The sequence below is a fragment of the Dipodomys ordii genome, unplaced genomic scaffold (genome assembly GCF_000151885.1).
Source record: "Dipodomys ordii isolate 6190 unplaced genomic scaffold, Dord_2.0 Scaffold12, whole genome shotgun sequence".
Classification (NCBI taxonomy): Eukaryota; Metazoa; Chordata; class Mammalia; order Rodentia; family Heteromyidae; genus Dipodomys; species Dipodomys ordii.
In genome coordinates this window covers 24,066,452-24,082,890 of record NW_012267228.1, presented here as the reverse complement: position 1 = coordinate 24,082,890, position 16,439 = coordinate 24,066,452, and the positions used below count along the sequence as shown (strand labels likewise).

Below are 16,439 nucleotides of genomic sequence, written 5' to 3'. Positions count from 1 at the left end.
TATATATATACACACACACACACACAAGTCATTGTATGTACCACAAAATTAAGGAAAGTAAGGGGGCGGTGGAAGGGAGGTGAAAATGTTGAAGAGGGGGCATTGCATTCATAAACTGCTGTGTTAGTGGCACCTCCCTTGTACAGCTACTTAAAGATAATTTTACAAATTAAAGGAAAAGTAAATAAATATGAGAACCAAATACCAATAAATAAACAAACTGCTCTCACACTGGGTTGTGTAGTATAGCTAGATCCTATAATGAGCTGTTAATTTGTCCTTAATTCCTGTGGACAAAAGACTGATGGATAAATACTTTTGTAGCCCAACTGCAGAGGTTACACATCGAAATCGAGAATCTCCGAGAGGAGAAGGATGATGAAATCACGAGCACTAGAGATGAATTGCTTAGTGCACAAGATGAAATTTTGCTCCTTCATCAAGCAGCAGCAAAGGCTGCCTCTGATCGAGATGTTGACGTTGTTTCTTTACAAGAAGAGCTTAAGAAGGTGCGAACTGAACTTGAGCAGTGGCGGAAAGCAGCATCTGAATATGAGAAAGAAATTGCCAGTCTGCAAAACAGTTTTCAAGTCAAATGCCAACAGTGTGAGGACCAGCAGAGAGAGGAAGCAACTAAGTTGCAAGGTGAGGAAATGTATTTTACATAAATCTCTTTATTCCTTCCCCAATCCTTCACTATATTACCCAGGCTGGGCTCGAATTCCTGGGCTCAATTGATCCTCCTAACTCATTCTCAACAACTATGTGCTTCACCTGACTTTCTCTTAACAACAATTTGATTTGTACAAATCAAATTTGTCTCTTGATAGCAATCAGTTATATAATTGATTGAGTTTTACTATAGCTTCAATTACATAATTGATCTTTACTACTAGATCTGTGTATATATTCTTGAAGTCTATAAGTTCTGTAATAAATTTTAATTTTTTATAATCTTATTCCAGCTAATACTGTTAAAGTTATTTGTCTCAGTACAGTAATGTGGAAAAACACTACTCAAATTTAAAGTGATAGAGCTTCTTTGTTGTATAGATGCAGAGTAACAGGAATCAAAGAAATCTGCTTGTTTTTAAGGGGGAGGGAGTGTATCCTCTGAAATATTTCCTTTCTCCTTTAGATTATGATAGAATTTGTGTTCCTATATTAACAGATGTGTTTGGGGATTCTTTTAGGTGAACTGGAGAAGCTGAGAGAGGAATGGAATGTATTGGAAACCGAATGCCATTCTTTAAAAGAGCAAAATGTTTTGCTATCATCAGAACTGCAGCGGCAAGAAAAAGAATTGCACAAGTATGCAAAAACTTTATTTTTTAGCTTCAAAATATTTATCTTCAACTTTTATCTAAGTTCAATTTAATTTTTATATTTAAATACCTTTCGGAAACAAACTATCAGCCCAACTCTGATTATCTAGCAGGCTAATCATACTAAATAAGTGCTTCATTGTTTTTCCTGTCATCATCACCATCCTACATGATCTTTCCTCTTGGTCTACCTGTAGACTATAGACTCATTAAATTCTCCCTTCCACCCCCACCCACCCAAAGCCCTGAACAGTAGAGTTTATATTTAGTAACTGAGCTTGTCTTATAAACTAAATAACAATAAATTTCAAATACAAATAATTTTTTCTTTGACACCAGTGACCCTTGGATGAAATTCAGCTTCTGAATTTCAAAGAGGGTGAGACTAGGGATATAGATCACTGGCACAGTGCTTATGTCTGGGTTTGATCCATAACACCACCAAAAAAAAAAAAGTAGATTTCAAACTGCTGTGTGAAAAACAGTAATATAAGCAGGGCACCAGTGGCTTGCTTATGCCTGTAATCCTAGCTACTCTGCAGCCAGAGATCTGAAGATCAAGATTCAAAGCCAGCTCTGGCAGGAAAATCCATGAGACTCTTACCTCCAATTAACCTCCAGAAAACCAAAAGTGTAACTGAGGCTCAAAGTGGTAAAGCACTAGCCTTAAACAAAAAAGCTCAGGAACAGAGCCCAATCCCTGAGTTCAAACCCCACAACTGACCCCAAAAAGATAGATAGAGCTGTAGACTAGCGCTCTATCACTTGAGCCTTAGCCCCACTTCTGGCTTTTTCTGCTTATGTGGTGCTGAGGAATCGAACCCAGGGCCTCATGCATACATAGCAAGCACTCTACCACTGAGCCACCTTCCCAGCTCCGAGATCAAGAATTCTCTAAAGCCAGTTAAATCTTTCTAGTACCTTGGAAGTAAACTGATAAATAGTTTAGACTTTGAACAACTCTATAGTGTGCTCTATATAGTTTTTTGTTTTTTTTTTTTTTTTGTCGGTCATGGGGCTTGAACTCGGCCTGGGCGTTGTCCCTCAGCTCTTCAACTCAAGGCGAGCGCTCTACCACTTGAGCTACAGCGCCACTTCCTTGAACAACTCTATAAACAATGTTTGCATTCTAATTCAGTTATGAAAGCAGTACATATTTCTTATGAAAATTCAGTCTCAACACTCTCTCCCAGCTTACCAAAAGTAAGCTTTCTTGTTACATTTGTGTTCCTACTTCTAGAGAGCATTTTAAGGTTAGCAAAACACAAAATAAGCCTTAGGAGAAAATAACAGATACGAGACTAGATAACTCAGAAAGTAGTCATCTTTATTATGTATTAAAATAATTGCAGTATTGATTTTGTTTTTGTTTTTGGGGTCCGGTTGTGGGACCTGAACTCTGGGCCTGGGTGCTGTCCCTCAGCTCTTCAGCTCAAGGCTAGTGCTCTACCACTTGAGCCATAGTGCCACTTCCGGCTTTTTTTTTCCTTTTGCTTATGTGGTGCTGAGGAATCGAACCCAGGGCCTCAGGCATGCAAGGCAAGCTCTCTACCACTGAGCCACCTTCCCAGCCCTTGATTTTTAAAATTACAATATTGATATAAAAAAACTAGAACTAGTTGGAGGAATATCTATTCTCCAAAGCTCCACATAATACCTGGTACTCTCAATATAAGTATCTATTAAGGACTTCTGTTTTGTTTTCTCTTCCAATGTCATAATTTCCCTTAGTCTTTTACATATTATAAGTGATTACTTTGTGTGTGTGTGTGGTGTGTGGTGTGTGTGTGTGTGTGTGTGTGTGTGTGTGTGTGTGTGTGTGTGTGTGTGTGTGTGTGTGTGTGTGTGTGCGCGCCAGCTGTCACTGGGCTTGTTTGCTCAAGGCTAGAGCTCTACCACGCTACAGCTCTGCTTGTAGCTTTTATGCTGGTTAATTGGAGGTAAGTGTCACAGACTATCCTTGTGATCCTCAGATCTCAGCCTCCTGAGTAGTTAGGATTACAAGTATAAGCCACCAGTGTGTGTATTATTTTCTGAATGTGTAAAGTTTATAAAAAGTCATTTTAAAATGTGATTAATCAGAACAAAATAAAGGCCAAAAATGTGTGTATGTGAGAGAGAGAGACTAGTCATCTGTGTAGCATCACTTTTGACAAATTGCATGTAGTAAAATGTGTATAAAATGATATTAGGGCTGGGAATGTGGCTTAGTGGTAGAGTACTTGCCTAGCATGCATGAAGCCCTGGGTTCAATTCCTCAGTACCACATAAACAGAAAAAGCTAGATGTGATACTGTAGTTCAAGTGAAAGCCTTCAGCAAAAGAAGCTCAAAGACAGTGCGCAGGCCCTGAGTTGAAGCCTCAGTACTGGCCAAAAACAAAAAGATACATTAATTGTATCAAGGAGTTTCACCATGGCATTTTATACATACATATACTGTATTATAATCAGAATAGTTCCTTATGTTTCTCACTCTTTTACCATCTCCCTAGTCCCCTGTTGTTTAACAAATATCATCTCAGAAAATGTTTATTCAAAGAATAAAGTACACTGAGTAAGTAACATGTTCAACATCCCACAGGTGAACAGTGGCAGGGCCAGGTCTAGATCCTGTCTCCTAGTTCTTTGTGCTTCCCATTTGTCTTTACTTGAGTTAGCAGTGGCTCCTGTGCTTTTAGTTCCTGACCCCCATCCTATTTGTCAAGTATTTAACCTGATAAGAAAATAGTTGAGCCAGGTGCCAGTGGCTCACACCTGTAATCCTAGCTACTCGGGAGACTGAGATCTAAGGATCATAGTTCAAATCCAGCCTGGGAAGGAAAGTCCATGAGACTCTTATTTCCAGTTAACCACCAGAAAACTGGAAGTGGTGCTGTGGCTCAAGGGGTAGAGCTTTCTCCTTGAACTGAAGAGTTCAGGGACAGCTCCCAGGCCCAGAGTTCAAGCCCCATGACCGAGAAAGAGAGAGAGGGCTGGGAAGGTGGCTCAGTGGTAGAGCACTTGCCTTGCATGCATGAGGCCCTGGGTTTGATTCCTCAGCACCACATAAGCAAAAAGAAAAAAAAAGCCGGAAGTGGCGCTATGGCTCAAGTGGTAGAGCGCTAGCCTTGAGCTGAAGAGCTGAGGGACAGCGCCCAGGCCAGAGTTCAGGCCCCACGAACGGACACACAAAAAAAAAAAAAAAAGAGAAAGAGAGAGAGAGAATAGTTGAAAGCTGGTGCTGGTAGCTCACGCCTGTAATCCTAGTTACTCAGGAGCTGAGATGTAAAGATTGTGATTTGAAGCCAGCCCCAGCAGAAAAGTCTGTGAGTCTTTTACCTCCAATAAACTAGAAAAGAAGAAAAGGCCAGAAATGGTGCTGTGGCTCAAGTGGTAGAGTGCTATCCTTGAGCCTCTTAAGAAGTTCAGGGATAGCACCTTGGCCCTCAGTTCAAGCTCTAGGAATAGCAAAAAAAAAAAAAAAGGAAAATAGTAGAAATAAGTGTATTTTTGTGTATTTGTGAGACAATATGTCAAATATACAATTATTTCTGTTTTAAATTTTTTTGCCTTTATGAATATTTGATAGGACATAGCTATACACTGTAGGGGTATTTTTGTTATTTTTGCCAGTACTAGGGTGTGAACTCAGGGCCTCAAGCTCCTGCTCAGCTTTTTCACTCAAAACTGTTACTCTTGAGCTACATTTCTATTTCCATTTATTTTCTGGTTATTTGGATATAAGAATCTCTCAGACTTATCTGCCCAGACTGGCTCTGAACTGCATTTCTCAAATCTCAGCCTTCTGAGTAGCTGGAATTCTAAGCATGAGCCACTGGTCTGAGCTTTGTAGGGTAGTATAATAAATAGTAATAATAATAAATAAATAATAAATAGTAAAAATAGTATTTTGGTGCTTTCTACTTATTTGAAATGTCTTATTCTCTTTTTTTTTTCTTCTTCATATTTTTTCCTCCTCTGATATCCACTACATCTTACCTGGTGAAATGCTTAAGAAACTAAACTTCCATGTCTAGTTCCTGCCTGTTAATAACCACTTGTCAATGTTTACATCGCAGTTCTCAAAAGCAGAGTCTAGAGCTTACAAGTGATCTGAGCATCCTTCAGATGACCAGGAAAGAGCTTGAGAACCAAGTGGGATCCTTGAAAGAACAACATCTTCGAGATTCAACTGACTTAAAGACTCTTCTCTGTAAGGCTGAAAACCAAGCAAAGGATGTACAGAAAGAGGTAAAGCGAAAAGACATTATGAGCCCTATTGTGGTTGGACTTAAAGCCAAAAGCAAATCAAATATCCATGCTAGTTAGAAATGAAGGGAAGCAGAAGTCACATTACCTGTTGACATGTGGAACATCACTGTGTGGGGATTTTTAGCTGTGTACGATGGTCCATATATGGAGAATTCATTAGGAAGCTTCAGCTTCAAAAATACAAAAACATGAAATTGCATTTTAATGTTTCCTTATCACTTAATATGAGAAGCTTTTTGAATCAGATCACTTGATTCATTATTTAGTTCTCAAAGACAGTGCCATATTTAGATCAAAATACTTTTGAAAAGGAAAATGAAGATACACTACTAGAGCCATGTCTTCTAGTGAGACTAGACTAGATTCTAAGTGCGAATTCACGTCATAGCCAAGCATCCAAACACATGCTATGGCTGCTTACTTTCCCCACACACATACCCCAAATATATATACACAGTTTTTATGTCATTTTGCTGAAAATCTTAACTTGGGTAGCTTTGTCATGTTAAGGAAGCTTGAGAAAAAATAATATTAGCCAGTGGCTAGTGACTCCTGCCTATCATCCTAGCTACTCAAGATGCTGAAATTTGAGGATCATAGCTTGAAGTCAGCATAGGCAGAAAAAGACTTCATCTCCAGTTAACTAGCAAAATGCTAAACTGGCCTGGTGTTGGTGGGCTCACACCTATAATCCTAGCTATTTAGGAGGCTAAAATCTGCGGATCTCGGTTTGAAGCCATCTTGGGCAGAAAAGTCCATGAGACTCTTATCTCTAATAAACTACTCGAAAACGGCCACAAGTAGTGCTGTGGCTCAAGTGGTACAGTGCTAGCCTTGAGCACAGAGAGGCTCAGGGACAAAACCTAGGCCTTGAGTTCAAACCCCAGGACTGGCACAAATTAAAAAAAAAAACTAAACTAGAGATGTGACTCAAGTGATAGAGCACATATCTTGAGAAAACAACAACAACCAAGCAAGAAGCTGGGCACCAGTGGCTCATGCCCATAATCCTAGCTACTCAGGAAGCTGAGATCTGAGGATTGTGATTCAAAGCCAACCCAGGTATGAATCTGTAAGACTCTTTGCTCGAATTAACCACCAAAAAAGCTGGAAGTAGAGCTGTGCCTCAAATGGTAGAACATTAGCCCTAAGAAGCTCAGGAACAACACTCAGGCTCTGAGTTCAAACCCTAATACCAGCACAAAAAAAAAAAAATGAACAGGAGCACAAGTCCCTGATTTCAATCCCCAGTAATCACCACTCCCGCTCCCCCCCCACCCCCACCCCCGCAAAAAAAAATTATGTTAAGGATGGTGAGGGATGACTCTGGAGTAGATGACTTGAGCAAAGCATATACCTCTCTCTTTCTCCCTTTCTTTCTCTCTTTTCTTTTGGTATCCTGGGGCTTGAACTCAGGGCCTGGGTACTGTCCCTGAAGTGTTGGTTGTTTTTTCTTTTGTGTGTGTGTGTGTGTGCTCAAGGCTAATAATGCTCTACCACTTGGGCCACAGCTCCACTTCCAGCTTTTTTTTTGGGGGGGGGGTCCGGTTGTGGGTCTTGAACTCTGGGCCTGGGTGCTGTCCCTCAGCTCTTCAGCTCAAGGCTAGCGCTCTACCACTAGAGCCACAGCGCCACTTCCGGATTTTTTCTTTTTCTGCTTATGTGGTGCTGAGGAATCGAACCCAGGGCCTCATGCATGGAGGGCAAGCACTCTACCACTGAGCCACCTTCCCAGCCCCCACTTCAAGCTTTTTGGTAGTTTATTAGATTTAAGAGTCTCAAAGACTTACATGCCAGGGCTGGCTTTGAACCATGATCTTCAAATCTCAGCTTCCTAGTAGCTAGGATAACAGGTGTGAGCCACTAGTTCCTGGCTCAGATACTTTTTCTTGAAGTGGGCAATTGGGCTGTAAGAGCTGAGATAATTCCTGGATTCATATCCAGGTGGGGAATGCAAAAGGCTGATAAGTTAATCTGCTCATCAGGTATATATCCTAACTATGGACTTCACTTAAAAGAAAGATTTAAAAAAAAAGAATAAATTGGAAGGAAGTTAAACTCTCACCTTTAATAGTGAATTTTTCCAAATTTGTTTTTAGAAGATCTGTTTAATCACTGCAACTTTTCTTTGCACTTACCTTAAAGTGTTTTAAATTTGGGAATGAGTATTGTTCTTCTGTCTTTATGTTTGTTCCTAAAGAAAAAACTGTAACTTACTTTATTTACATGTAGACATGTTGATTCTGTAATGTGTTTGTCTTTTCCTTACTGAAGATATATGTGTTTTAGGAGAAATCTCATTTATTTATAACACAAATTTTGTGCCAAAGAGCATACCCTAATATTTAATACTGTAAGCACTTTGTGTTCTTCCAACCCACATGCCATACTTCTTCCAAAATTTGGGAAGAATATTGTGATTGGAAGGTAATTCTCTTGTATATTACTGTGGATGCATTAGACATTTTGTTGCATTATTTAGTTATTTGCCTGCTTTTGGTCACTGAACAATCAGTTGCAGGATGCTTCTAATGTTCCATACATGGCAGTGGCATGTTGTCACAGCATCTAAATTGTTGATAGTCTTGGATTGCATTAAATGCAGCACATTTAAAAACATGTCTGAGCTTGTCAATATGTTTCTTTCTTACTTGTTCACTGTTTTCCATTGTGAAATGATTTCTAGTCATCATATTCCTTTGTAATGTGAAATTATTCTGATTGTCCTAATGTTAACATATTGGATGCTAGTCTGTAACTAAAGTATTCTTTAATGAGGTTCTCACAAGTATGTAAACCACTACAAATATATAAACTACCTTTTAGTATTGCACACTTACCCCCCTTCACTTTGCCTTTGTTCTCCTTTTCTCATAGACTTACGCTTAAAATGCACAGTGTCATGATTATGTATCTTCAGCACTGTAACAAACTAAACTATTAAAAGCCCAGATTATCTTTATGAAGAAGAACCAAAGTGTTGGTAATATTACATGACATTTCTCTCTTAATCAGGAACAAACTCATTTCTGACCTCAGAGTTAGAAAGCAAGATGCAACAAAAAGTCTCTAAGGGCTAGGAATGTGACTTAGTTGTAGAGTGCTTGACTAGCATGCATGAAGCCCTGGGTTCGATTCCTCACTACCACATAAACAGAAAAGGCCAGAGGTGGTACTATGGCTCAAGTGGTTGAATGCTGGCCTTGAGGAAAAAGAAGCTCAGAGACAGTGCGCAGGCTCTGAGTTCAAGCCCCAGGGCTGACCAAAAAAAAAAAAAGTACCTAAGCAAGGTGTGAAATTCAGCCTGCAGAAGGTGACCTTTGTCCTGCTAATTAAATTTGATGCATGTGACAGCGTTAGTATGAAGTTAACAGTCAAAAAGTATGAGAAAAGTATATTTTAGTGCTCAATATTAAAAGAAAAGATGGTATATCATCTTTAGATTTGATTTTAGAAAGTATCTTTATATTTCAATGTAGTGTGAATATCTGTAATTTAAGAGTTTGTCTGGGCCTCATACCTGGAAATCCTGAGGCAGTAGGATCAAGGCCCATCTGGGGTATGTAGCAAAAAGAAATGAAACCAGGAGTTCATAAAACATTGAGCATACAAATCTGCCTTGCAAAGAAAGACTGGCTCAAGTTGTTTGCAGTGGAACCAGAGTCCTCCCCATCCCCCCCAGTGTAGGGGGTAAGCAGCAGGGTCTTCCCTACTGAGCTGCTGTCTCATGGTTCTGTTTCACAGCTCTTGGAATGGAGAAATGATTAAGTGCTTTGATATAAAGGGTAGTCTGAATGTATAAATGACAGAAAAGTAAGGGAAAAATTTGCCATCAAGCACTTCTTACTTATTCTTTACTACTCACCATTAAGAATCAGTTCATAGATCATTGAGAATTGACTATATTCTAAGGTGCCAAAACTAGTCTTAAGTACAGTGACTTTGCCTTGGCAGCCTGCCTGTAACCTTTTGCCTTCTGAAATAAATCCATATCAGCTGTTTAAAAAAAAAACACACGCAAATTTTACTCTTTAGTTTATTCTCTAATGTTCTACTAGACTTATTCTGAAAAGGTTGTCAAATAACACTGTTATATAATAGGAAATTTCTTTCATATATTCATTCACCCTTTCTGGTGACTTGTGTATTGTCTTTGAACTCTCTGTCTTTATTCCCATCTTCCTAATCTTTTAAACATCCCAACCCTTCTTAATAGTTGCTGATTTGAGCATAATGAGCTGCTAGTCACCCTAAGGTGTTTTGCATTTTTCAGCAGCACCTTTATAAAAACATCCTTCTGGCTTTTTTTTTTGGGGGGGTAGCTAATTGGAGATGACTATGGCCCATCTTTGAACTGGGATTCTCAGATCTCAGTCTCCTGAATAGGAGTATAGGTCACCCGCATCTGGCGCCAAAAGCAGGATTTTTAAAATTATTTAAAATAGATTTTAAGTGGGAAAGAAAAATTGTAAGGGACATCTACCAAAATCAGCTAACACAGCTTAATTGACTTTACTTATTTACCAACATATAAACTCAGGCTTATTTTATTTAGGCTATGAAATTTTTCTTCACCTGCTTTTCTTTTGCCTAGTTTGGAATTTTTACCCACAACTCACTTGGTGGAAAAAAATGACCTTTATATTAGATGACAACATCTGTTGATTATTCTCAACTCTTGGAGCAGAAAATTCTTACATACAATTAAGTCAACACTAAAGAGTTCTTACTAATGGGTCCAGAAGATTCTTATACTTCTTAAAATTTTAAAAAAAAATTGACTTTGGTGTTGAAGGTAACTAAATAAGGGTCTTGTATATAAGCCTAACTACGGTTAGAGGCATGACTTACGTGGAAGAGGGCCAGCCAGTGAGCAAAAGCAAGCATCAGATAGCAAGTTTGAGTCCTGGTCTGGAGGAAAAAAAGAAAAGAAAAAGAGAAGCCTAACTAGAACCATAACTTCATACCCATTTTAAGTCAAGTCTGCACACTCTTTTTTCTTTGCCTTTAGTATGAAAAGACACAGACTGTACTCTCAGAACTGAAGTTGAAGTTTGAAATGACTGAGCAGGAAAAGCAATCAATCACAGATGAGCTCAAACAATGTAAAGACAACCTGAAGCTGCTCCGAGAGAAAGGAAATAATGTAAGTCTTTGCCAACTTGGCTTAGTTTTGACTGAGAGGAAGGTGAGGAACTTTTTTCAGAGGACTTTATTACTGATTTTGGAAACTAGTGGTTAGGATTCAGGTGAAGTATATGCTTTTCATTATGAAAGTCTATGATGAATAATGTACTATCAGAGTTCATAAGAATTTGCCCCTTTAACTTGTATTCCTAAAAGGGCCTAAGGATTACCTGGAAGATGAATCTTGTTTACCATAAAACAACTTGGTCAAGAACTTTTTCCAGATGAATCTGAAGTTCTGTCACTGAAACCATCATCTGGTTATTTCTTCATTGCTAGGAAATGAAGCATTGGACCACCAGGGGCTCATATAATGGAAAGGGATCCTTAGCATGCAGTTGTATCAGAAAAGGGAAATTTAGATTTAGGAAGGTTGCCATTTAATACTAATAATGTACATTCCTAGAAAGCTTATTGTCTGAATCCTTTAAGTACTAGGAAACAATTGGTGGATTTCTGTAGGTCTTTCTAGATGTGTTTGTGAGACAGACACACAGGTTGAAAAGATAGAAGAATTTTTTAGTATAAATTGAGTTTGGAAGTATTTGTTTTTCTTTGGTAGGACAGTCTTTAAAAAGATGTTATACTAAATAAATGTCATGTTGTATGTTTTGGTGGTCACTGCCTTTTGTGGGCCCTAACTGGTGGATGTTCAGTGTTTTTGGTTGTGCTCTGACTTATTACAAAGTCTCTTACGGCTTGGACACTGCAGTGGATGTAAGCCACATGCTTCCTGTGGAAGAAGGCACTCTGCTTAACTTGCAACAAACACAAGTGCAAAAGAGTGATATTGCATGGCCATCCGATTGTGTAGTTGTATTCTGAATGCTCATGAGTTGTGTCCAGCTGTCTTTGCTTGAGTCATAGATTTTAGACAGTAAAGGATTGCTGCTTATGTAGAAGCCTTTTAGAAATTGATGAATGAGAAGGCTTTATGCTAAACAAAAATGGATTATTGCATTGTTAAAAGTAAACAACAAAATTCTAAAATTAGATCTCAGTGGTTGATTATTTTATTCTTTTGTCTTAATCCATATACCTCTGATTATAGAATTTCAGTCCACCTTCTTCTAAGTTAACCTATGAAGACATCTAGCATAGTCAGAATGGACCCCTCCCAATATATTTATTTAGTGATAAAAAAATTATATTTTACCTTAGGATGATTTTCCCTTTGTTGTGATGCTTAAAAACTCAATCAGAACTGGAGGCATGGCTCAAGTGGTAGAGATCCAACATTTCACTAAAGGGTAGCACTATACCATCCAACCAAGTGAGAGCACAAGGCCTTGAGTTCAATCTCCCCAGACTTAAATAAATAAATTTCTTCCTTCCAAATACCAAGTCCTGAGACTCATCTGCCTGTCCTTATGTACCAAGTGTTTATCATGCATTATTTCCCATTCTTGCCTGATTTAAGAAGTGCACATTAGGGCTGGGAAGATGGCTCAGTGGTAGAGCACTTGCCTTGCATGCCTGAGGCCCTGGGTTCGATTCCTCAGCACCACATAAGCAAAAAAAAGAAAAAAGCCGGAAGTGGCGCTGTGGCTCAAGTGGTAGAGCGCTAGCCTTGAGCTGAAGAGCTGAGGGACAGCGCCCAGGCCCAGAGTTCAGGCCCCACGACCGGACCCAAAAAAAAAAAAAAAAGAAGTGCACATTATCAGCTGGGCGCTGGTGGCTCACGCCTGTAATCCTAGCTACTCAGGAGGCTGAGATCTGAGGATCGCGGTTCAAAGCCAGCCCGGGCAGAAAAGTCCGAGAAACTCTTATCTCCAATAAACCACCAGAAAACCGGAAGTGGTGCTGTAGCTCAAGTGGTAGAGCGCTCGCCTTGAGCTGAAGAGCTGAGGGACAGCGCTCAAGCCCAGAGTTCAAGCCCCATGACCAACAAAAAGAAAAAGAAATGCACATTATCATAGGGCACTTTTTTAGCTTGAAAGAAATACTACCTCAAAAGCAGAAGAGTTTTAAGTGGGGAAAGAAAAAGGCTTTGATGAAGGAATAAAATAAATCTTAGCTATTGCCAAAGAAGTATATTATCCAATAATGAATTTCAGATATAGAACAAAGAATAAAATACTCTGAATCAGAGCATCACTTGGGGAAGAGCTGTCATTGCTCTGTTTTAATGTGTGCTGTGTTTCATTAGGGTACACATAATGACCTTTTAAATTGATAGTTTACAAACCTAAGAGTTTGTCCTTCTAGATTGTGTTAGATGTCTTTAAAATGTTTGAATCAGTGCAAAACCTGAGTGACTGATACACTTCTATTACTCAGTCTTCCTTTCCTTCCTCCCACCCCCTTGGGGTCTAAATCATCTTATCTAATTTTTTCATAGCATAAAATGATTTTAATATCCCTTCCCTTCTTTAGCCTTCCATATTACAACCCGTCCCAGCCGTATTCATCGGCCTATTCCTGGCTTTCCTGTTTTGGTGTTTCGGTCCATTGTGGTAGAGAAAGGTACAAGCACTACTGTTGAGTCCTTGTGTGTGTGTCCCCGTCACCTGTTTGTGCCATATTTGTAATATAGTGCATGGCAAAACCACACGGGTGTTTTGTTAGCTGAAGCAAACCCTTCATTTAGTATGCCATGTATTTGTGTCATACCAATGAACAATCAACTAATCATGTAACATTTTGTCTTGTTTCCTTTGTAGTAATGCTAACCACAAATTAATTCCAACGTAACCAGTTATTAATATGCTTCCTTTAACTAAGTCTTTATCTCTAGCAAACTGGAGTAAACAATAAATTTCAACAATATTAGTATCCCCTTCCCAGTTATGTGTTTATTCAGATTTGAATGAGAAAATGAAGAGTTTGCATCTTTGAAGTTTTTAGCGGCTTTCTTCTCCCTCCTTTCTTCCCTCTTACCTTCTTATAGTATAGAATTTTTTTTTTGTTTCAACTATTTGCCTGTTTCCTCTCTGGCTATGCATATAATATGAAAGACATTAGAAGATACAGTCCTCTGAAAGTTAACAGAGAATAGGCCATCTATGCTAGCCTCTAACTGGCACATGTATGAGCAGAGCATATGAAATGATCACGTGACTTCATTGCATTAGGCAAGATCTTTAACAGAAGCATCAGAGGACCTGCTAATGACATTTTCCATCCCAGCTCTGCCCTGTTGTCCCGTGGTTTCAAGTTAGAGAATCAAAGCCCAGACCATTTTCTCTCAGTCAAGACCATTTTCTATCACCTTAACCACAAGCCTCTGTATAGAACTATCCCAAGACATGAGTCTGATGTTCATCAAGAAATAAACACTTTAGGCAGAAACATACAGCAGGCATTGGAATCTGTGGATGTCAGAATAAATAGAGCAGGCAAACCTTGAGGGTAGAAGACACAGAAAACTGCCCAGGTTTTTCCTGGGATGTTTTGAATTTCCCAGGAATGGTCCTGCTATTACAGCCCTCCTTTTCGGCTCTCTTCTTTCCTCCCCCCCCCCCCACTTTATGCTTACAATGCAAGGACAAGATTTTTCCAATATTCTGTTAAACATTCAGGACTCTCTGGAACCAAAGGGTTAATAGGTATGGAAAGAGGGGAGAATGTGCTATTGACTCTTGGTTTCTTTCCACACAGAAACCCTGGCCCTGGATGCCCATGTTGGCTGCCCTGGTTGCGGTGACAGCCATCGTGCTGTATGTGCCAGGTCTGGCCAGAGCTTCTCCATGAGAGTGTTTCTTGAGTCTGTACACCGTCCTCCCTCTAGAAGCGGCATCACACTCATGCTGGGGACAGACAGAACCATTTTCTTCCTTTTTACCTCTTAAGTCAGCAAAGTGCAAGAATACAGCTATAGGGTCATTGCTTTAAATTATATAAAATGTATCTGTCTATAGAAAGGATATAAAGTGTGACTTTATTCTATTGTAAGCAATAATTTGCTTGCAATTTTTCATGTAATTTTTAAATTAGTATGTTGAGATTCTGAATATTATGGTGGCCTAAAGTAGGCTTCTTGGTACACCAAATTATTTATACCATTAAATTTATGGGTATTTTACTCTGAATTCTGATGGCCAGATAATTCATTTTTCTGATTCGATGACAACCCAAACCAAACAACCAATACATACATGGGAAGAGAGGCCCTGTGTGCTCAGTGCCTATCAGTTTGAAATGTATACACATATATATAGATATATTTTTTACATATTTACGCCATTTTTACTTGTTATAAAACCACTGAGCTATTGGGAACAAGATTTAGAGACAACTATTTGTGTGAATTTTTTTTAAAGGAAAAATACATTTGGATAATATTCTGTTATAGTGATAATTTGGGGAATATGTGCACATTTGTTCAGCCTTAATGTGACTTGAAGATGTAGAGGACATCAACTTAGAAAAACTTTCCATGAGAGTGTGTATTTTCTTGAGCAAACTGAAGTATTTCGGGAGCAAAAACAGTAATTACACAATTTCAGTGCAGTCAACCAAACTGTTGAGTCAATTGGAATGTAACTTATTAAACCTCATGTATTTAAAGAGATATTTTCCTTAAAAGCCAAGTTACTTTCTCATATACAACATTTTAGAAAGCATGATTTTTTTTCTGTCATCTTTTCCTCCAAGCATGTTTAATCGAAGAAAGAATGATATCTTTTTAGATAAGCTTTTATTGACTTAATTTGGTTATGATGTTTCCGAATTAATTCACATCAAGGTGAGCTGTTACCTACCCACAGATTTCCGGTCAGGTATGCAAATGGTTATTTTCTTTTTGTTGTTGTTAATTGGGACTTTTCTGTTCATTAGAAGCACTGTTCCCAAGATTGGTAGTGTTCCATGCACAGTGAAGCACCTAAACACTGCTTGATGTTATAAATTTGAAAACACAGAAGTGAAAGCTTAGCTATGGCGTTGTGCAGCACCATAGTTATGTCAGTAAAGTTTATTTAGGTCATAGAATGTCCTAAAGTATCACATAGTTAAAGTTTTCAGTCAGTAAAGACTGGGAGGGAAAGTCAGTGAATTGGATTCGATGTTCTGTGGAAATACATAGATCTAGGCAGATATTGAAACGGGAGTTTAGGATATAATTTGCCTTGTGATGTTTGACAGTCATTGTTTATATTTTAAAAGTTATGTTTTTAAGCTACTTGGGATTGTGTTGGGAGGATCACTAGGTTTGTGGAGGAATTAGTCACAAATGACTTATAGAAAATACTGTCATATAGTTGATTTCATCATTTTCTGTTGCAGGAAGCCACTCCACCACAGAATGCTAATATGCCAGTGGTACCCAGTACCTCTTGTATATAGGTTATTGCAAATATTGTTCTGAAATGCTTAACTTCAAAATTACATTTTTTAAAGTAAATAATTGTTTGAAATCTATTTTGTAAAGATATAAAGTACAATAGAATTTCTGGAGTACAGATTAAACTATTTGCACTAACACACGTGATGTGCATGATTTAATAAAATAACTTTACTCTCCCTATTCATGTTTTGGATATCATTGAAATTCTTACTACGGACTCTACTGTTTGATTGTTCATAGTCTTTGCTTGAAGTGGCTGTATGCAACATAATATATTGGCATTCTTCTAATTCATTTCTGAGATCTGAGGATTGCAGTTAGAAGCCAGCCTGGGCAGGAATGTCCATGAGACTCTTATCTCCAGTTAATTGGTCAAAAGCTAGAAATG

At 38.6% G+C, this 16,439-nt stretch overlaps 1 protein-coding gene across 5 annotated transcripts in view; it reads left to right on the top strand.

Moving 5' to 3' along the window:
* The window catches only part of Slmap (sarcolemma associated protein), a 75,757-nt gene extending 59,526 nt beyond the window's left edge, over positions 1-16,231 (top strand). For 3 of the 5 annotated variants that reach the window (XM_013010480.1, XM_013010479.1, XM_013010476.1), the window contains 5 exons: positions 325-645; positions 1,194-1,311; positions 5,385-5,556; positions 10,589-10,723; positions 14,365-16,231. In XM_013010480.1, coding sequence (XP_012865934.1) covers positions 325-645; positions 1,194-1,311; positions 5,385-5,556; positions 10,589-10,723; positions 14,365-14,457 — 839 coding nt within the window. In that variant the 3' untranslated portion in view covers positions 14,458-16,231. Of the gene's footprint in view, positions 1-324; positions 646-1,193; positions 1,312-5,384; positions 5,557-10,588; positions 10,724-13,140; positions 13,231-14,364 lie in introns of all 5 variants that reach the window. The other 2 variants (XM_013010477.1, XM_013010475.1) reach the window with 1 other exon arrangement.
* Positions 16,232-16,439: the final 208 nt, after the last annotated feature.